This window comes from Saprolegnia diclina (genome assembly GCF_000281045.1).
Source record: "Saprolegnia diclina VS20 unplaced genomic scaffold supercont1.4, whole genome shotgun sequence".
Taxonomy (NCBI): Eukaryota; Oomycota; class Saprolegniomycetes; order Saprolegniales; family Saprolegniaceae; genus Saprolegnia; species Saprolegnia diclina.
In genome coordinates, this window is record NW_008246071.1 from 987,282 (window position 1) to 1,004,879 (window position 17,598).

The 17,598-nt window shown below is 57.9% G+C and overlaps 10 protein-coding genes across 11 annotated transcripts; 6 read left to right on the forward strand and 4 right to left on the reverse strand.

Moving 5' to 3' along the window:
* Positions 1-1,051: 1,051 nt before the first annotated feature.
* SDRG_02046 (hypothetical protein) lies at positions 1,052-2,710 on the reverse strand. The gene is made up of 6 exons (XM_008607606.1): positions 2,596-2,710; positions 2,052-2,546; positions 1,909-2,001; positions 1,520-1,856; positions 1,349-1,474; positions 1,052-1,304 (listed from the first exon to the last, which is right to left on the reverse strand). The coding sequence occupies exons 1-6, from the start codon at positions 2,657-2,659 to the stop codon at positions 1,133-1,135; spliced, it is 1,287 nt and encodes a 428-aa protein (XP_008605828.1). The 5' UTR covers positions 2,660-2,710; the 3' UTR covers positions 1,052-1,132.
* Positions 2,711-3,056: 346 nt separating this feature from the next.
* SDRG_02047 lies at positions 3,057-4,619 on the forward strand. 2 transcript variants are annotated; one of them, XM_008607608.1, is made up of 3 exons: positions 3,057-3,757; positions 3,806-4,279; positions 4,325-4,619. In XM_008607608.1, the coding sequence occupies exons 1-3, from the start codon at positions 3,101-3,103 to the stop codon at positions 4,325-4,327; spliced, it is 1,134 nt and encodes a 377-aa protein (XP_008605830.1). In that variant the 5' UTR covers positions 3,057-3,100; the 3' UTR covers positions 4,328-4,619. The 2 variants fall into 2 exon arrangements, with proteins under 2 accessions (XP_008605830.1, XP_008605829.1); XM_008607607.1 differs by having other exon boundaries at positions 4,328-4,619.
* On the reverse strand, positions 4,605-6,872 carry SDRG_02048 (CMGC/MAPK protein kinase). The gene is made up of 5 exons (XM_008607609.1): positions 6,731-6,872; positions 6,548-6,680; positions 6,395-6,499; positions 5,968-6,342; positions 4,605-5,924 (listed from the first exon to the last, which is right to left on the reverse strand). Exons 1-5 carry the CDS (start codon positions 6,838-6,840, stop codon positions 4,680-4,682), a joined length of 1,968 nt encoding a protein of 655 aa, XP_008605831.1. The 5' UTR covers positions 6,841-6,872; the 3' UTR covers positions 4,605-4,679.
* Positions 6,873-7,268: 396 nt separating this feature from the next.
* SDRG_02049 (50S ribosomal protein L7e) lies at positions 7,269-8,668 on the forward strand. The gene is made up of 3 exons (XM_008607610.1): positions 7,269-7,373; positions 7,821-7,974; positions 8,030-8,668. The coding sequence occupies exons 1-3, from the start codon at positions 7,303-7,305 to the stop codon at positions 8,585-8,587; spliced, it is 783 nt and encodes a 260-aa protein (XP_008605832.1). The 5' UTR covers positions 7,269-7,302; the 3' UTR covers positions 8,588-8,668.
* Positions 8,669-8,884: 216 nt separating this feature from the next.
* Positions 8,885-10,062, forward strand: SDRG_02050 (hypothetical protein). The gene is made up of 6 exons (XM_008607611.1): positions 8,885-8,967; positions 9,020-9,070; positions 9,118-9,264; positions 9,313-9,401; positions 9,451-9,661; positions 9,711-10,062. Exons 1-6 carry the CDS (start codon positions 8,914-8,916, stop codon positions 9,996-9,998), a joined length of 840 nt encoding a protein of 279 aa, XP_008605833.1. The 5' UTR covers positions 8,885-8,913; the 3' UTR covers positions 9,999-10,062.
* On the reverse strand, positions 10,015-11,376 carry SDRG_02051 (hypothetical protein; the record flags this gene model as incomplete). The annotated part of the gene is made up of 3 exons (XM_008607612.1): positions 10,015-10,755; positions 10,804-11,283; positions 11,325-11,376. The coding sequence occupies 3 exons, from the start codon at positions 11,374-11,376 to the stop codon at positions 10,055-10,057; spliced, it is 1,233 nt and encodes a 410-aa protein (XP_008605834.1). The 3' UTR covers positions 10,015-10,054.
* A 534-nt stretch (positions 11,377-11,910) lies between these two features.
* On the forward strand, positions 11,911-12,639 carry SDRG_02052 (hypothetical protein). The gene has a single exon (XM_008607613.1). The coding sequence runs from the start codon at positions 11,940-11,942 to the stop codon at positions 12,603-12,605; it is 666 nt and encodes a 221-aa protein (XP_008605835.1). The 5' UTR covers positions 11,911-11,939; the 3' UTR covers positions 12,606-12,639.
* A 194-nt stretch (positions 12,640-12,833) lies between these two features.
* Positions 12,834-14,822, forward strand: SDRG_02053 (hypothetical protein; the record flags this gene model as incomplete). Its single annotated transcript, XM_008607614.1, has 3 exons — positions 12,834-14,096; positions 14,148-14,332; positions 14,378-14,822. 3 exons carry the CDS (start codon positions 12,834-12,836, stop codon positions 14,820-14,822), a joined length of 1,893 nt encoding a protein of 630 aa, XP_008605836.1.
* A 415-nt stretch (positions 14,823-15,237) lies between these two features.
* SDRG_02054 (50S ribosomal protein L5e) lies at positions 15,238-16,233 on the forward strand. The gene has a single exon (XM_008607615.1). It carries the CDS (start codon positions 15,281-15,283, stop codon positions 16,178-16,180), a length of 900 nt encoding a protein of 299 aa, XP_008605837.1. The 5' UTR covers positions 15,238-15,280; the 3' UTR covers positions 16,181-16,233.
* A 474-nt stretch (positions 16,234-16,707) lies between these two features.
* On the reverse strand, positions 16,708-17,375 carry SDRG_02055 (50S ribosomal protein L14e). Its single transcript, XM_008607616.1, has 2 exons — positions 17,313-17,375; positions 16,708-17,262 (listed from the first exon to the last, which is right to left on the reverse strand). Exons 1-2 carry the CDS (start codon positions 17,313-17,315, stop codon positions 16,858-16,860), a joined length of 408 nt encoding a protein of 135 aa, XP_008605838.1. The 5' UTR covers positions 17,316-17,375; the 3' UTR covers positions 16,708-16,857.
* Between the last annotated feature and the right edge of the window lie 223 nt (positions 17,376-17,598).

Here is a 17,598-nt window from a genome sequence, read left to right on the forward strand (position 1 = left end):
CTTCCACCTTCGACGCAAACTGCCATGTACATGCAGTTGATGACCAACCCGCTGGCGGCTTGCCTTCGCCGCCGAGCTACAAGTATTTCGCAAACAAGGAGTACATGTCGTTCATCAGCGGTGTATTGTTGATGATTGATTGAACCGGTGCGACGACGAGTGCGTTGACGCCGGACACGCGACCGTTGATGCGGAGGCATACTAGTTCCTTGGCCTTTGTTGTAAAGAAAACGGCTCGATTTTTCGCTCGCCGTTGCGGCGTGGCTCCGCGCAGACGTCCCATGTACTCGTTGGCCATCCTATCGACGCGGGAACCCTCACCAGCCGTTTTCAAAAATGAAGTCGGAAGGCTGTTGGCCATCGTATCCGTACAGTCCGTACGCATGCATTTCCGTGGCCAACGTGTGAAATAGGGGCTCCCGCACTCTCTATTTCGATATTCCGTGGCTGACCCAGCTGACCCAATCTTGAAACTCGATACGCCATAGTCAGGATAAAAGACGTGTCTACTGTATATGGCGATACAGAGCAAGATAAAACGAAATGCTCCACGGGTCGCCCTATAAAAAGATGCAGGGAGTCGCGATATGTATGGTGTCGATAACTTCGAGCATGAATCGTGAATCCTCGGTGACAACCATGACGACGCTCTAGATGGAGGTCTGCGGCGGCTCATATTGGGCGAAACTCGACCAACAAGTTTGGTAGTACATAACAATAGAGCCTGCAAAGTTTTGTCGTAAGGCAAGCCGTGAAAGGCTTCCATTCTCATGTTTGTGTGTCCAAGCATGACCATCATTGGACTCTTTGCTGGCTCACGAAGTGCATCTGAATTCGTTTCATGCGTTTCGAAAGACTAATCTATGCAATTAAAGTGTGCGCATGCAAGAGACTACTTCATGCGCCGTGAAAAAGCTACAGTATTGTATGCCTTGAGCGCCGCTCGGTCTCTGTTCAACAAAAAATCATCATCCGGACAATTCGGATACAGGAGTCCTGTGCCATCCGTCGCAGGTTTGTATGGGCGTGACACACCCTCAACTTTTAGACGCTTGCATCGCTTACATATCTTGGTTGACGTTGTTGTGGATATAAATGTAGTACACTAGTAGATTAGCTCGCTCCACGTCGCTTAACGGCGGCTCGAGCCCTTCTTGGCCGTCGGGAAGACGAGCGGCACCGAGAGCACCGCGCGCGTCGCCATCGTCTTCTTGTCCTTGACCGCCGAGCTCTTGGCGTACAGCCCCCCCTCGGCCTTGACCGCGTCTGTCCGACACCCAATCATGCGGGCATATTGGGCCAAGCTACGAAATGTCAAACATCAGGCAAAAATTTGCAGTTGGCGTACTTGGATGGAGCGCGCTTGAGGTCGGCCGCAATCGCCGTCAAATCCAAGCTGAAGCCGCCGATCGTCAAGGCGACCACGAGCAGGTACAAAAGCAGCTTGTCCTTGAGCATCTTGGACTGCGCATAGCTACACCAAACGTCAGTGGTAGTCAACTCATGCAAGTTGAGATACCTCGCCTTGCCATTGGAACCGACAACGGTCTCGGCAAACGTGCTGAGGACCTGCTCGATGACCACGTGCGGGATGTTGAGCGTCACGCTCAAGTCCGCGGGGGTCGCGTGCATCGGGAAGCGCGCGTGGAAGAATTGCACGAGGTACATGACGTAGAGCATGAGCGCCACCTTCTTGCGGTCGAATGGCTTGGGCAGCGTCGTCATGACCTGGCGAATGTAAGCGGCCGCCGGCACTTGGTTCTTGTCCAAAAACTCGGTGAGCGGACATGTCTCGAGAAGACCGATGAGCTCGTCGGCCTTGAGGTACAGCGATTCCATCACATCAGCGTTCAAAACTACATTGGTCGTTGAGTCATGTGGGCCATTGAAGAAGAAGAGCGTGCGTACACTTTTCGAGGTCGTAGACCTTGTCGGGCGTGACCGCATCAAGGTTGCACGGCGGCAAGACGGCCGCACGCGTCGCATCCATGGCCCCCGAATCTGCACATCCCGATCGTCGTCAAGTGTGTTGGAAACATCGTAGGACGTACCCGGCGTGTACTTGGGGTCGTTGGCGCGCTTGAGCGCGAGCTCTTCGGCAGTCGAGACGGCCTTTTGCGTGAGCGCTTGCGTGATCGCGCTGGCGCCCGTGATGTTGCCAACTTGGACCTTGTTGTCTTCGCGGCTCTTGACAATGCGCTTGCTGACCTTGGAACCAAAGGCGTTGACGAGCTCGGCCGTGCGCTGCGCATACGACTTGTCGTCTTGCGTGTTTTCGTCGACGCGCTCGCGAAAGCCGCGGACCGACTGCTGCAACACGTAGAGCTGGTCGACATTGTAGAGCTGGACGCTCTGCGTCGCCTTGTCAAAGACGCCGACGACGTAGCTCGAGAGGTCGTTGTTGGCGTTGCCGTGGCCAAAGTTGGCGGCCTGGTACGACACCTTGTCCGCATCGGCGACCACAATCTTGCGCTTCTTGGCCGCGTTTTCATACATTTGAAAGTGAAAGTCGGACGAAACCTTGGGTGGGCCGCCGCGGAAGGACACTAGCATCATCACATTGGTCGTACACTCATGGCAGGAGGAGGCGCGTACCGAGGACGGGCGCCGAGTCGGCCTGCTTGGCATCGAACGAGAGCTCCACCGACCGCTTGGACATTACGCTTGGTCGACCAGTTACTTGTGCAAATTGAAGCCGTCCGGATGCGCGACGAAAATGACTGGTGGAATCTATTCGGCATCTGATTGGTCCGTGCTGCAATTCAGCAGTTGTTTGCCGATCTAATATTGGCCACTCTTTTTATACGCATATATCTTGCATATTGTATGTAGAATACGTTTGGTATATTAAAGCCGTGGTCGAGGGGCTGCGTACACGCTCATCAAGCAAGCCACCGAGGGCGAGCAAAGTGCTTCGTGTATATGGTCCTTCCGCATAACCTTGTACTAGTAGTAGCTGGTAGGTCCCTGCCATAGCCTGCGCCTTGTCGATTTCGTGGCTGGCTGGCGCAAATGACCCGGCAAATAACTGGTCGGATGCAACGAGCCAATCACAGCGCTCGGTCGCGCTCTCCCAGAGCATTTCGCAGAAAGGACGACGATGGACGCGCGTGGCAAGAAGGGCAAGAAGGAGGCCAAGCAGCAAGGCGGCGGCAAGGGTGGCAAGGGCGGCTCGTCCAAGGGCGAGAAGTTCAACAAGCGCCGGGGCGCGCCGCCGGACGAAGCGCAGGGCGAGGAAGAGTCGGACCTTGCGTTCGCCCGCCGGTCGTTCCCGGTCACGCTGCGCATGTGGGACTTCAACCAGTGCGACGCCAAGCGCTGCACGGGCCGGAAGCTCTGCCGCCTCGGTTACGTCAAGAGCATGAAGCCGGGCGCGCACTTTCGCGGTATCGTGCTCTCGCCGCACGGTGAGAAGGTCGTGTCCCGCGAAGACCTCTCGATCGTCACCTCGATTGGTATCTCGGTCATTGACTGCTCGTGGGCGCGCGTCCAGGAGATGCCCATCAAGCAGATCAAGTCGGGCAGCCACCGCTTGCTGCCGATGCTTGTCGCGGCCAATACCGTTAACTACGGCAAGCCCTTCAAGCTCACGTGCGTCGAGGCCATTGCCGCGACGCTCTACATCGTGGGCATGCAGGACGAAGCGATCCAGCTCATGGACGAGTTTCCTTGGGGCATGGAGTTCCTCAAGCTCAACGCGGAGGCGCTCGACGCCTATGCGGCGTGCGAGACGAGCGAGGAAGTCCAGGTTGCGCAGGTGCCACCATCTCATATCTCGCTCTGTAATGTCTCACGGTCTTTGTAGGAAACGTACTTGACCAACTGCCAAGCCGAAGAAGCGGTGCGCAAGACCCGCGTCATGATGCCTGGTGACGACAACGACGAGGAGGAGGACGAGTACGACAGCGAAGACGAAGAAGAGCGCCAGCGCGAACTCCTTTTTGGCAAGAAGACGCCGGTCGTTGCCGCCACGGATCTCATCGACGACGATGACGACGACGACAGCCAAGATGAAGAAGAGCGCCAGCGGGAGCTGCTCTTTGGCAAGAAGGCACCGGTGCTGCCGCGTCTCAGCAGCGACGAAGGCGAGTCGGCGAGCGACGACGAAGACGCCGAAGAGCGCGAGCGGGCACTGCTCTTTGGCCACAAGAGCCAGTACTCGACGTCGACGACCGCCGACACGGACGACGACCAGTTTGTCCAGATGACGTCCGCACTGAACCTTGCGTCGGCGGCGACCTCGATCGACAAGACGCGAGCCGCCCGCCTCGCCCACAAGGTAGCGACCATACATTTTTTGCATGGCATCGCTCAATTCTCTCAGTAGGCGGCGAAGGCGCAGACGGCGCTCGATGGCAGTGACGACGAGTTCCCAACCGATGCGATGGCCAACGTTCCTGTCGCGGCGGCGACAGTTGGTCGCGAGCAGGATCTCCGTGCCATTTCCGGGGGTGCGTCGTTGCACTTGTCGCGCGACGCTGTTGCGCAGTGGCAGCGCGACGTCCAGCCCGCCGACCGCGCGTAGAGTAATACACGCTTGAGATACGACTGGTCGCTTCTCGCATCGCAGACAAAAAATAAGAAATAAGGATCAAGGAATAAGATGGGGCAAGGCGGTGGTGCAGGCTGAAGTTAAATACGGCAAGATGGAGAAGACTATCGATGTACAGTAATAGCTGCTATCGTATCTTCTTGACGCGCGTGGTACTGCGTGTGGCAGCCGCTGGCTTTTTCTGTTTTTGCCACGACATGACCGAAAACTTGGGGCTCACCGGCACCGTGAGCTTCTTGCCTTTGCCCTTGGTCTCGGCCTCCGCGGGCAAAATTTCCGTCGCCGACTCGGTGCGCGTCAAGGGTGCGGGCTTCGCACTCGCTCCCGACGTTGTTGTTGTTGTTGTTGTTGGCTTGGCTTGGTTGGCCCGTTGGGCGCGAATGAGGGATGACGTCGACGCGACACACGGTGCCGCATGCTTGAGCGCCGACCCGCCGCGGATCGGCGCCGACTTGGGGCGCGCCACAGTTGCCGGCACAACCGGTTTCGCGTCCGCCTCGTCGTCCGATGACGACGACGAATCACTTGCCGGCCCCAGAGGTTTGGCCGGCACAATCTCTTTGGCTTCGGCGTCTTCGACCTCCTTGTCGCCGTCGTTGTCAGCTTCCTTGCACACGAGGGTCGTTCGCGTCGGTAGCATCGGTGGCGGTGCCCGGGTCGGGTGCGCGCTGGCCGGACGCGGCTTAGCCGTCATCGTCGACGTTGTCGCAGTCGTGGACGTAGTGGCTATGCTGGTGGCGGTCAAGAGAGCATTCGCGTTCGGCTTGGGTCCTGGCGTGACCACTGCACTGCGTATCCTCGAGGCACTGGGCGGACGTGTCGTCTTTGGCACCTCGGTCATTGTCGGCTCGGCCATCATCGACTTCATCAACTCTGGGCTCTCGAGCGTCACGCGGCCGCGCGACTGCTGGGCGAGGGCGTGGATCGTGCGAATGCTCGCCGGTGTTTGCGACGATCGGCCGCTAAAGCCTTCGACTTGGGACACAATCAGCTGAACAAGTTCGTTCCGGCCAAGGTTTTCTTGCTCAAAGGCAAACGAAATGTGCGTCGGGACGGTCACATCCTTGGGGGTGTACCGTCGCTCGATCGCTTGCATATATGGGTGCTTGAGCGCTTCGTCGACCGAGCACCGGCTCACTGGATCAAAGTGCAACATCCGCTCGAGGAGGTCGATGGCTTCGGGCGTCGCAGATGGAAACACCGTTCGGAACGGCACCTTGGGCTTCTTCCCGAGCGACTTGATGAAGCGCTGCGCCTGCGCGCTCTTCATTTTCTTGACGTCGCTCGTGCACGGCGTGCCGATCACGTCAAAAATGAGCGTGAGCTGGTGGATGAAATTTTTGCCCGGAAATATCGCTTTCCGCCCGAGCATCTAAGTTCGCATGTTAGTATCACCGCGTCCTTGTCGCGACTACCTCGGCAAAGATGCATCCGATCGACCACATGTCGACGCCTGTGCTGTAGTGGCCGTCGGGCTGCAGCATGAGCTCCGGTGCCCGGTACCAGCGCGTGACGACGTGCTCTGTCATGGGTTGCCAGTCGCCGCTCTCGGACGCCGCGGCACCGTCCACCTTGGTAATGCTCGCCGAGGCAGGCCGACCCTTGCGCTTCTCGCTGCTCCGCGTACACGTCCGCGCCAAGCCAAAGTCGGCGATCTTGACTTGGCAGCTTTTTGTGACGAGAATGTTGCCGGGTTTGAGGTCGCGGTGCAGGATTCCATTGTCGTGCATGTGCTTGACGCCGCGCAGCACTTGGTGGAGAAAGTACCGGTGGTGCGAGTCCGAGAGCGCCTACAATAGAGAAAATAAAGTTAGATCGACAAGTAGCGGCGTCACCATGTACCTGGCTGCTCTGGATCACGCGGTGCATGTCCGTGTCCATAAAGTCCATAATGATGTACAGCTCGTCGTCGGCGACGTTGACGCACATGTCCTTGATGCTAACGATCTACGGCGTCCCTTGAGCAGATGCGATGCGAGGACAGAGAGTACGTACATTCGGGTGGTTGCCAAGGCATTGCATGAGGCTGATCTCACGTAGCGTGTGCTTGGCGTCGCTCGTCTTGCGAGCCATGGGCGACACGCGCTTGATGGCCACCTTTTCGCCGGTCGCGACGTCCTTGGCCGAACTAAGACAACAGTCTTATTGGTCAACGAAGCGCATGAGGCGACGAGATACCACACGATGCCATACGAGCCGCGCCCGAGGGCAGCGATAAACTGGTAGCGCACGTCGACCTTGAAGAGCGTGCCGTAGACGGTGAACGTTGTATACGCGGGCCCCGCCATTGCGCTGCAACAACACCACAAGAGCGCACCACCTCGTCCGCAGAGACGAAACCGTATGCAACTCTATATATATATAAACGTATATTTGTAGCAAAGATATACGCGCCCGACTGCATCGCTCCCCCAAGGTATATACCATCGCGCCGACACATGCCGAGTACACTCCTCGTGTACACCGGCTCGTCTTCATTGAGCTGAGTCGACGATGCTGGACGTGCTGCATGTTGCGCGATCTACCGGCCATATGGTGACGGGTGACACGTCCGGTAAAAGCACCGTGTCGCGTCGTTTATCCGGTATCACACACCCTAATTGGTGGTCGGAGCCATAGAGCCAATCACACGGTCGGAGGTTTGATTTTTGGCCAATAAGACGCGACGTCTCGGTGGGTGGTTCGGATCACGGCCCACGCAGGTATACAACGAAAAGGCAAAGTCATTTTCAAACCGACCAGTAAGAAAAATGGCCCCCGTCAAGCCCGCTGCCAAGGCTGCTGCCCCCAAGACCGCCGCCAAGGCCAAGTCGAACACCGTGTAAGTGCTTTGCCACATCGGCTGCACCCACGCGTGCGCACCCTTGGGTCGGCCGGACCCTCTTCGATCTCCCGCGGTGCGCAAGCACTCGCTTCATGAGCCCCTCCCAAGCGCTCTGCGCTTGGGGACTGTGAGACGTAAGGCCTCTTGGCCTTTCTCTTGAAAACCATTGTGGAAGGGCCTGCTTTGCGTCATGCAAGGGCGGGCCGTGGCGAACGCCGCTACCTTCCATCACTCTCTCGTTGTGCCGAATACGCACCAACGTAGAGGACTGTGGCATGTGTTGCGAATGCAACTCTGCTAAAATCCACGCTCGGGCACACGCTGTGACGCACTCGCTGCGCGCGGCCTCTGTGGATCCGACGAGGCTTCGGCCCTAGTACCTCGTGGCGCATGCGTTGGGAACGGTCGCCGCAAGCGAGAGCCCCATACTGACGCCTTGTGTAGGCTCGTCCCGGAGTCGATCCTCAAGAAGCGCCGCACGCTCGAGGCCGTCAAGACCAAGAAGGCCGAGGCCTCGGTCGCTTCCAAGAAGCACCGTGCCCAGGTCCGCGTGATCGCCTTCAAGTCGGCGGAGAAGTACGTCAAGGAGTACCGCGCTGTACGTTGCAACATCACTCTCAGTCGAGCGAAAATCTCATGTGGACGTGGTTTAGATTGAGAAGCAGAACGTCCTCCTCCGCCGCCAGGCCAAGGCCGCCGGCAACTTCTACGTCCCGGCCGAGGCCAAGGTCGCCTTCGTGATCCGCATCCGCGGTATCATTGGCGTCTCGCCCAAGGTCCGCAAGATCCTGAAGCTCTTCCGCCTCGTCCAGATCCAGAACGGTGTGTTCGTGAAGCTCAACAAGGCCACGATCAACATGCTCCGCCTTGTCGAGCCCTTCATCGCCTACGGTTACCCCAACCTCAAGTCGACGCGCGAGCTCATCTACAAGCGTGGCTTCGGCAAGATCAACAAGCAGCGCATTGCCCTTACGGACAACGCCCTCGTTGAGAAGGTCCTCGGCAAGTTCGGCATCATCTGTATCGAAGACTTGATCCACGAGATCTTCACGTGCGGCCCGCACTTCAAGGAGGCCTCCAACTTCCTCTGGCCGTTCCAGCTCTCGTCGCCCAACGGCGGCTACACGCAGAAGCTCCTCCACTACAACGAAGGCGGCGACCACGGTAACCGCGGCGAGGAGATCAACAAGTTCATCAAGCAGTGCTTGTAAACTCTCCACTTCGCTTCTGGTCATCCTATCGGTTTGAAATTAACAATGACTCCTCTTGGCGCCATTCTTTGTACTGTCTTATTGCTTGTTAAACTGTCTTATTGCTTGTTAAACTCAGAAACAACATTGACGAGTAGCATAAAGCCGAGTTTTAGCAGTGGATGGTAGACTGCCCGAGACCTGCATGAACTCGCAACAACCGTCTAAGTCAAACTGAGAACTTCAAAGTGTAGTATCAAGCGGCCACTTGATACGACTTGCACACTTCAACTACTGTAGATTGTAACTGGTGGGGTGGCCAAGTCGTATCTTGTTGGCAGCTCCGTATGAACCGTCACGGCGACGACAATGAACGGTACGGGTCGCTCGGCGCCATTCAGGTGCATACTTGAAGGCTCTGCAGCAACAAACACGCTGAACCACGTCCACTAGCGTCACATTCAGTCGGAGCTCGACGGGCTTCGCAAAATGCTCGAGCTACAAGTACGTTGCGGGCGCACCTCTTTCTCGATGCTCCACTGCTCTTGTAGGAGGCAGCACCCGCCATTCACTGTGTTGCTCTCCCAAAGAAACCAGATACAACTTTTGCGATATACCCCAGTGCGCCACCACTTCTTCGCTGCGAGACGCTTCTCGTCGCGGCCGAGGAAAGCACCGTCGCCCTCGTGACGCAGCTCGTGCGACTGCATTACGCTATGCTATCGATCTTTAGCGTCCATGTATAGGCGCACGAGCAGTCGTCGATCGCTGAAGCCCGCGCGACGACCGAAACCAAGTGGAAGGACATTGCGCTCGGCCAAGAACATGAGATCACGTACCGACGACACGTTATGTCTGTGACTACAGGCTGGATGGACGCGTAGACGGCTTAACGACCAACTGCGCTTGCTGCGCACCGAGCTCCGAGACGCGATCCAACGCAACGCGTGCGCCCAAGAGGATTGGAGCACGACTGCCCGTGTGACGGCCGCACGCAACGACGAGCTTCAAGCGCTCTTGGCCACGTCGCAGGCCAACAACGCCGTCTTGATGGACCAAGTTCGCGCCCAGCGAGAGGCCCTTGACGAGGTGCAGGTATTGTAGTGTACATCGACAGACAATTTGCTGCATACATGGAGACTAGACGCGTCTTCGACGGCATGGTGAGAAGGAATCCAGTGACGAACATACCATCACGGTTCTCCGAGATGCGTGCGACGCCGAGCGCCGCGCCAAAGACAAACTCGAGGCGCTCCTTATTGCGATGGTGCAGGCAGCGAATGCTCGACCGACGACGCATGATTTTCGAACGGTCCTCGATGTCCCATCAACGACGCTCTTGCACGCTGCCTCGACAAAGCCGCCGGTAGCACCATCGGCCAAGCCGCGGCCGGTCGTGGAGACACTCCCGGTGACGCCAATGTGGAAATAGAGCAAAGGTCATCAAGTGAGCCAAACTAATAAAATACATGGACAATAATGTCTTGACTAGACCGTGTAGCTACTTGCAACGTTGGGCGATGCAGTGTCGTCGTCGTTTCGGCGAGCAGTCGAGCCGGTCGTACTCCTTGCATCGTCGAGCTCGTCGTCGTCGAGCCGCGAGTCGCGGTCCATGGCGTCTATCCACTCGTTTTGCGTCGGAAGAAAGATCGACTCGTTCGAGCTGCGGGGCGAGCTCGCTGCGTACAACGTCTCGGACTGGTTGGAGCTCCGCGGCGTTTGCTCCAGCATGAGAAACTCGGCGTAGTCGGGCTTGGAGTCGGTGCCATACGACTCGGTCTCGATGTCAAAGGGGTCACCGTGTCCTCCGCGATAGGCCTCCAAAGTATACGAAGGCTCGTACTCGAAACGCGAGTCCTGTAGGCTCTTTGGCGTTGTCACGGGCAGCTGCGACGCCAAGCACGTGGGTGCTGCTGACGCCGACGACGACTTGAAGCTGAGCAGCGACGGCGGCGTCCGAAGATCGTCGTCGTCGTCGTTTCGTTTGGACGCGCGCCGTCGGCAAATACAAATCGCTGTGAGGAGGGCAAGGACGATGCAGAGCACAAACAAGACGACAACGACAGACACAACAAGCTGACTTGATGGTGCTGCAGATGATGTCGTTCCCGCTTGGTTGTTGCTGCCCGTGCTGGTCGCCGGTGGCGAGCTCGTCGTTGGAGCCGTCGACGAAGACGTCGAGGAATCAGCTAGGGTACATGGCGATAAGCTTGCGAGTGAAAAACAGAGCAGCGTACGGTGCATCATGTCGGCAGTCGTGATGATGGCAACCGCTTCGGTCTGGGCGAGAGGCGTGGCGCTTGGAGCTACATTCGTAGCGACAGTAGCGACCGTGCGGGGCACCGGTGCGGTTGTCGACGGTGGGTTCGTCGGTGTCGTCGTCGTCGACTCGGGTGTTTTTGTCGGGACCGGCAACGGTATTGCTGTCGTCAACACAGGCGCCGTTGGCCGCGATGCTTCGGTGGTCGGCGCTGGCGTCGCTCGTGCAGTTGGTGTCGCGGTCGTTGCGGGTGGTGCTGTGATGACAGCCTCTGTCGTGCGCGGCAGTGGCGATGACGTGGCCGTTGGTGTCAACGGTGTGGCTGTTGGTGTCGATGACGCCGTTGGAGCAGTCGTCACATGCACCAATGTCGTCGTTGGAGGCGGTGTTGTAATCTCGGCGTCGTGTGAGCTGGAGCTGGCAGCAAGCGTTGTGTTGGCCTCGGCTATACCCAACACTAGCATCAATCGAGACCGAACGTATTGGTATTTTGCATACCTGCCAGCACCGAGAGCACCAACACCGCGTAGACAACGAGCCGACCGAACATGGCGCAAGGATTTGCAAAGTGCCATTTCGCTCGGCCGTTCTCCAAGCATCTCTGCATCGGCTTGCATCTCGCGACGAAGGTTCGCACTAAATATACACTGCGGATCTCCTCGACGGCGTTGGAGCGCTGCATGCGAGTTACCACTGCGTTCCTTATTATTAAGCCACAAGTTCAAACGACCATGGACGAAGCAGGGAGGTAGAACGTCGAGCAACCTCGACTCAACAAGTACTCTACTACGTGGAAAAGTCGAGAGTCGCTGAACCTCGGATGCATCCCATTGGTCCTCTGGTTGTCTTCGCAATACGCAACATGGCTCATTATGCTAATACACTCGGCTCCATTGTACTTTGAGGTGCACAACGACTCGTCTCACGGTGGCAGAGTATGTTTTTGACGTGAACTTCTTGGACAGATGTCAGAAACATGCATGTACCTCGGCAACTGCACCGGAAGCGACGGCCGAGAACGTTCGGCGGCGTTTCGCCGACCAATCAGCGGCCACGGCGGCAATATCTTGCCAACAGTCATTGACGCTTAGATTTGCCCTTGCATTTGGTCGAATGGGCGCCAAGGCAAGTCGTCTCGAAGGCGCGAGGTCCGGCGAAGCGGGAACGTATGACAGCAAGTACCCCGCGGTGGCGTTCACGGCGCACGGGCTCGCGACACCGAACGAAGTGCACCACTACCTCCCGGCCAACTTGCCCGTGTTTCCAGTCCTAAACGCAACGTACTTGGTCGACTGCACCAAGTCGTGGAAGGACATTTGCATGGCCAACACGGACCGCATGAAGGAGTACGACAAGCAGGGCATTCTGCTCTTCCAAGACGAGTTCTTCCACCGCCTCTTTCAGCGCGACGCGAGCATGGAAGCCGTGTTCCCGTCCGTCAAGAAACGCGCCGAGGTGCTTATCGCGGCAATGACGTTCATGCTCCAGGGCACAACTGAGAGCACGGAGCGCATGATCAACCGGTGCCGCCACCTCGGCCACGCGCACCGCGTGTTCCCAAAGGTGCGGCCGCACCACTTTGCCGTGTACGTGAGCACGTGCATCGAAGTCATCATGTACTGGCTCGGGAACGAGAGCACGCCCAACATTGGCGAGGCATGGAGCAACCTCATTGGCTTCTACCTCAAGCACATTCTTCAAGCGTACCTCTATGACATCGTCGACGAGACCGAGTTTGCCCAAAACATTAGCCATCGGCCAACGCCAGGAACCCAGTAATACCTCGTGTTAATCACGATTCATCTGTGTACGACGTCGCGTGCTCGTCTGCGTCGCCTTGGTAACGACAGCGCTCCATGCAACGTACCAACTCGTTGTTGCGATGAAATGTGGGCTGGCCTTTCTGCGTGCGACGCTCCGATTGGTGAAAAGTATGGATATTCGAGTCCACGTGGCAGGTCATTGGCTAAAATCTTATTCTGCATTCCGTTGCCGGCTGACGTGACAATGGCGGAACTGCGCGACGCGTACAAGGCCATCAAGCTGCTCCAAGATGCGCTCAGCAAGTCCAAGGCCGACACAACGTCTCTGCGCGACCACTTTAAAGCGCAGCTCGAGCAATACCAGCTGCAAGTGCACGCGCTCCGCGACGAGCTGGCGGCCAAGCCTGTCGACGAGGCCAAGCCCGTTCCGTGCCAGCACCACGGCCTCGGCATTGAAGCAGCCGAGCGCAAGCATGCGATCGAAGTCCAGGCTCTGCGAGATGAACTTGCGCTTGCGCATCGGTACCGCGAAGAGGCGCTGGCGGAGCTCGCACAATGCCGCGCTGCTTTGGTTGAGCAGCAGACCATGAGTCACGACAGCGCTCGCGCCCTCAAGGAGCGCCAGGCGACGCACGAGGCAGAAGTCCTCGGTCTGCAGCAAACCAACACGATTGTACTTCTCGAGAAGCACGTGCTCCAAGACGAAGTCTCGACCCTTCGGATGGCCGTGGCCGACCACGAAGCGTCCAAGCAGCATCTCGAAGACCACACGCGGCTGCTGCTTCTACAGCAACATACGCTACAAGAACAACTAGCGCTGGCCCTCGAAGACCGGGACGCTGTACGACGTGTCGCGGACGCGCAAGTAGAGTCCCTCCAGCAGGAGCTGGGCGTCGTACGAACCGCCTTCAACGATCTGCAGCAAGCACTTTGCGTGACGCTGCCAGAGGCAGAAGATGCCACAAGTGCACCTGATACGAACGTTGTACCTTCAGATATCTCATCAGCGCTGGCAGCGCTTTTGCGGGAGAAGGTCCAGCTGCAAACCGACGTGGCCGCGCTCCGAGCGTTCACACACGATCGCGTGGCGACGACGATGGCGAGCGTCCAGCAGCACCAGCGCGAGGAGTGGGCAGCCTTCCAACTCGCACAGGTAGCGCCACTCAAGACCATGGCCGCCGACTTGTGCATCAAGGTTGAAGTCCTCGAATACGACAAGGCGGCGCTAACCACGTCGCTTCGCGCCCAGTGGGAGACACTGCGTGCGTTTTGCAAAGAAGAGCTGGCGGCGTTTGCAGCCCAACAGAGCAATGCCATGGACCATGTCGTTGCCCACGTCGCCAAGCTCCAAGAGTCCAGCACAGTCGCCACCGTCACAACGCTCAACGCCGACGACGACGCGACGGCGCCGTGGTCGTCCCTCGTAGCCACGCTGCTCGAGGTTGTTGGGCCCTTCCAGAAGCTCGTCCAGTGCCTCTCCCAGCTCCAAAGCCTTCTCAAGACAATGGTCTTCGTTCTATCGCAGCATTTGACGCAATATTGATCGCTTCTGCTCTAGGTACACCATGGTCTTGCGCTTGAAGACTGGTCCGACGTGACGACACAAGACCGCGTCCGGTCGATCGTCTCGCTGGCCCAGCGCCTCGTATCGACGGCAGCGCCGCAAGCCCTCGGCGAGACCGTCGCGGCGTGCCACCGCGCCGTGCACGACCAGTTGTACGGATGGCACAAGGTCCAGAGCAGGTACTCGTCCGCTGCCATTACGCCTGGACCACATGATAGCACTAGTTATGTGGGCCCAATCCCTGTCTTTGGCATTCACTCGCCCGAGGTCGACCACATCATGACGAGCTGGAGCGCAAGCGTCGCCGAGCAGCAAGCCGCCAAGCTATGGCTCTCGTACGTTGCGACGGGCGACATTGACGGCCACGTTGAAAGCAGTCACTTTCGCTTCCGGAGCCTCAGCGACGACGTCAAGGACGCCTTCCTTGTCCTTATCGTGCCCGTGCTCAAGCAGCGCCAGGGCGATTCTCTCCACGTGCGCCTCCGACGCCACCGACCGTCCACGACGAGTGACGAGACGCGCTATGACCTGCTCCTCGAAGTCGGCGCGCTCATGCGCCAAAGCCTCTCGAGCGAGAGCGAAGATAGCGTCGCGCCTCCAAAGGAGGCGCCGTCGACGCTCTTCCTCGCCATTGAGCGCCGCCTCGCCGAGCTCCAGCAGCACCAGTAGTAAGATCTTATATGCTCGAGCCACCTTGGTGCATAGTTCTGTGTTGGTGCATTGTACGCCATGGGATGCTCGCTTCGATGGACGCAAACGCTCGTACCATCATGCGCCACACCCTAGGACACGTGGCTTTGTCCAGCCCTCTCCAGTCTACGGTCGTTGCCGTCTCGGGCGTGCCAGCCTCGTTCGCTGTTCTAGGCGCTCGCAGCGTTCGCGCCGAGCCTTTGTACGGCCATCGCAGGAGGGCCCGCTTGTGCTGCTTGTGCTGCCAGGTGGCGGTGCTGGTTAACCAGGGTGGGGAATCGTGTGGCCAGCACGTTTCAAATGGCGGCGTGTGATTGGCTGAAAGTCCCGATTAACCGGGTGGGTGACGTTGTGATTGGTTGGATATCAACGATTGGTGGCACAGGCGTGTCAACCTGGAGCTATGCAGCCATTCTCTAATTCCCCATTGAACAACCATGACCTTCGTCAAGGTGAACAAGAGCAAGGCTTACTTCAAGCGCTACCAGACCAAGTACCGTCGCCGCCGCGAGGGCAAGACGGACTACCGCGCCCGCAAGCGTCTGATCACGCAGGACAAGAACAAGTACAACTCGCCCAAGTACCGCCTTGTCGTGCGCATCACCAACAAGCGCGTGATCTGCCAGATCGCGTACGCCGAGATTGACGGCGACAAGATCCTCGCCGCCGCCTACTCGGATGAGCTCAAGCGCTACGGCCTCAAGTGCGGCTTCAAGAACTACCCGGCTGCCTACTGCACGGGTCTCCTTGTCGGCCGCCGCTTGTTGAACAAGCTTGGCCTTGACGGTGACTACGAGGGCAACACGGAGGTTGATGGCGAAGTCGTCAAGACGGAAGCCAACGGCCGCACGTACTACGTCGCCGAAGTCGCTGACGAGAAGCGCCCCTTCCGCGCCTTCCTCGATGTCGGCCTTCGCTCGACGTCGACGGGCAACCGCGTCTTCGGCGCCCTCAAGGGTGCCACCGATGCCGGCCTCGACATCCCGCATTCGGAGAAGCGCTTCCCCGGTTACGACCGCGACGCCAAGTCGTACGACGCTGAGGTCCACAAGGAGCGCATTTTCGGCGACCACATCTCGAACCACATGAAGGAGCTCGAGGAAGATGACCCGGAGATGTACCAGAAGCACTTCGCCGACTACATCAAGGCTGGCATCACGTCGGACGACATGGAGGACTTGTACGCTGCCGTGCACGAGGCCATCCGTGAGGACCCGACCCCGGCCGAGAAGAAGCCGTACAAGAAGGACCCCAAGTACAAGAAGGCCGTCAAGCGCTCGCTCTCGCAGTTCAAGGCCCGTGTCGCCCAGAAGAAGGCCCACGCCGCCAAGAACTAAATGTCTCTTGTCGACATCTAAGAGAAACCAATGGGGAATCTACTTTTTGACTCTGTCATCTCCAAGCTCTCAGTCTCGACCATCGCAGTTGCAGCCCTGAGCAACCCGCGTCAACATGTGACCAGATCGTCCAAGGATTACGGCAGTCGACTACCACCTTGGTCATTGTCTACAGGGTAGCAATGGTTGGACACTTGAAGCAACGAGACGATGATGGGTCGTTGCGCTGCTGCATTCAACGCACTTGGTAAAGCGGAGGCAGGTACCGGTATCGTAATGATGCCAGCTCCTCTCGGCAACCGGTATGACTTGGGCGGATGAAGCAGTTTGGGCAACGACCAAGCTTTTCGATCATCCGCGCAACAACGCTGGGCGCGGTGCGCTAAACTGCTTTGAGATGCATGCACTTTGACTGTGTCGCTTGAAGAGCTGGCATGGACGAGGAGCGCAATCCTGTGCCCACTCGGCCAAGGTCAGGAGGTCCATAATCAACAAGGTACGGCTGTCGACGATGTCAACAGAAGCGGTGTATGTGTTTCGACGTCGTGCATTAGGTTCATAGGTGCGTCTACTAGGATGGAAGGGCTATTCTAGTCGAATGGACGCCCAAAATGTAAGCAAGACTACTACCATTCAAGAAGGTCATCCTCAATCACCATGTGGCTGGCAAAAGCAATTTAGTTCTTCTTGGCGGCGGCGGCGGCCTTCTTGATCAAGCTCGACTTCTGCTTGCGGGCAATCATGGACTTGAAGCGGTCAAAGTCGTTGAGGCCAGCGCGCGTCTTCTTGGCCTCCATCTTCTTGGACCAGGCCGTGGCGGCCCACTTGTTGAGGATGTCGGCCTTGACAAGCGCCTTCTTCAAGGTCGCCTCGCGCGCCTGGCGCGGGATCTTGACCGTCAGGTCCGTCAACGCAAGGCGCTTGAACGAGATCACGTGGCGGTTGACACCCGTGACCGAGTACGGGCCCTCCACGAGGCACTTGTTCTCGTCGACAACGTCGATGATGGTGGCGAGCTTGCCGGCGTCGGGGCCGTAGTTAATCAGAGCCACACGGCCGATCGTCACGAAGCGGGAGAAGGTCTACATCCACTGGCATGAGCTTCACCTCGCATGCTGCATCATCCACGTACCATTGCTTAACTTTACACGTCAAAAGAAACTAAAGCCCAATGGCGAAAGCCCATGCACCCGCCATAGGCTTTGGACCAGCCACACTCTCCACCAATAAAACAGTTTGTCGCTCATTTTATTTATAGCTTGGCATTTGTATGCACTCCGTATTATAATATGCATCCCCGCCTCGACCAGTCATTTTGAATGAGACCCGATCAAGTGCGGGTCTTCTCCCCTGTGAGCTTCCTGTAGCGATCGCGAGCGTACTTAGGAGAACGCTTAGGTACGCATTCCGGATACGTC

Excerpts from the sequence above, each read along its gene's own strand:
- SDRG_02049 (XM_008607610.1), top strand. The coding sequence starts at position 7,303 with ATGGCCCCCGTCAAGCCCGCTGCCAAGGCTGCTGCCCCCAAGACCGCC. Across the intron at positions 7,374-7,820 it reads AAGGCCAAGTCGAACACCGT|GCTCGTCCCGGAGTCGATCC; the intron begins GTAAGTGCTTTG and ends CGCCTTGTGTAG. Across the intron at positions 7,975-8,029 it reads ACGTCAAGGAGTACCGCGCT|ATTGAGAAGCAGAACGTCCT; the intron begins GTACGTTGCAAC and ends GACGTGGTTTAG.
- SDRG_02052 (XM_008607613.1), top strand. The coding sequence starts at position 11,940 with ATGGGCGCCAAGGCAAGTCGTCTCGAAGGCGCGAGGTCCGGCGAAGCG.
- SDRG_02050 (XM_008607611.1), top strand. The coding sequence starts at position 8,914 with ATGAACCGTCACGGCGACGACAATGAACGGTACGGGTCGCTCGGCGCC. Across the intron at positions 9,071-9,117 it reads GCAAAATGCTCGAGCTACAA|GAGGCAGCACCCGCCATTCA; the intron begins GTACGTTGCGGG and ends CTGCTCTTGTAG. Across the intron at positions 9,662-9,710 it reads AGGCCCTTGACGAGGTGCAG|ACGCGTCTTCGACGGCATGG; the intron begins GTATTGTAGTGT and ends CATGGAGACTAG.
- SDRG_02046 (XM_008607606.1), bottom strand. The coding sequence starts at position 2,659 with ATGTCCAAGCGGTCGGTGGAGCTCTCGTTCGATGCCAAGCAGGCCGAC. Across the intron at positions 2,547-2,595 it reads CGACTCGGCGCCCGTCCTCG|TGTCCTTCCGCGGCGGCCCA; the intron begins GTACGCGCCTCC and ends TGATGATGCTAG. Across the intron at positions 2,002-2,051 it reads CGACCCCAAGTACACGCCGG|ATTCGGGGGCCATGGATGCG; the intron begins GTACGTCCTACG and ends CGGGATGTGCAG.
- SDRG_02054 (XM_008607615.1), top strand. The coding sequence starts at position 15,281 with ATGACCTTCGTCAAGGTGAACAAGAGCAAGGCTTACTTCAAGCGCTAC.
- SDRG_02047 (XM_008607607.1), top strand. The coding sequence starts at position 3,101 with ATGGACGCGCGTGGCAAGAAGGGCAAGAAGGAGGCCAAGCAGCAAGGC. Across the intron at positions 3,758-3,805 it reads AGGAAGTCCAGGTTGCGCAG|GAAACGTACTTGACCAACTG; the intron begins GTGCCACCATCT and ends CGGTCTTTGTAG. Across the intron at positions 4,280-4,327 it reads CCGCCCGCCTCGCCCACAAG|GCGGCGAAGGCGCAGACGGC; the intron begins GTAGCGACCATA and ends TTCTCTCAGTAG.
- SDRG_02048 (XM_008607609.1), bottom strand. The coding sequence starts at position 6,840 with ATGGCGGGGCCCGCGTATACAACGTTCACCGTCTACGGCACGCTCTTC. Across the intron at positions 6,681-6,730 it reads GGCTCGTATGGCATCGTGTG|TTCGGCCAAGGACGTCGCGA; the intron begins GTATCTCGTCGC and ends CTGTTGTCTTAG. Across the intron at positions 6,500-6,547 it reads GCCTTGGCAACCACCCGAAT|ATCGTTAGCATCAAGGACAT; the intron begins GTACGTACTCTC and ends GGGACGCCGTAG.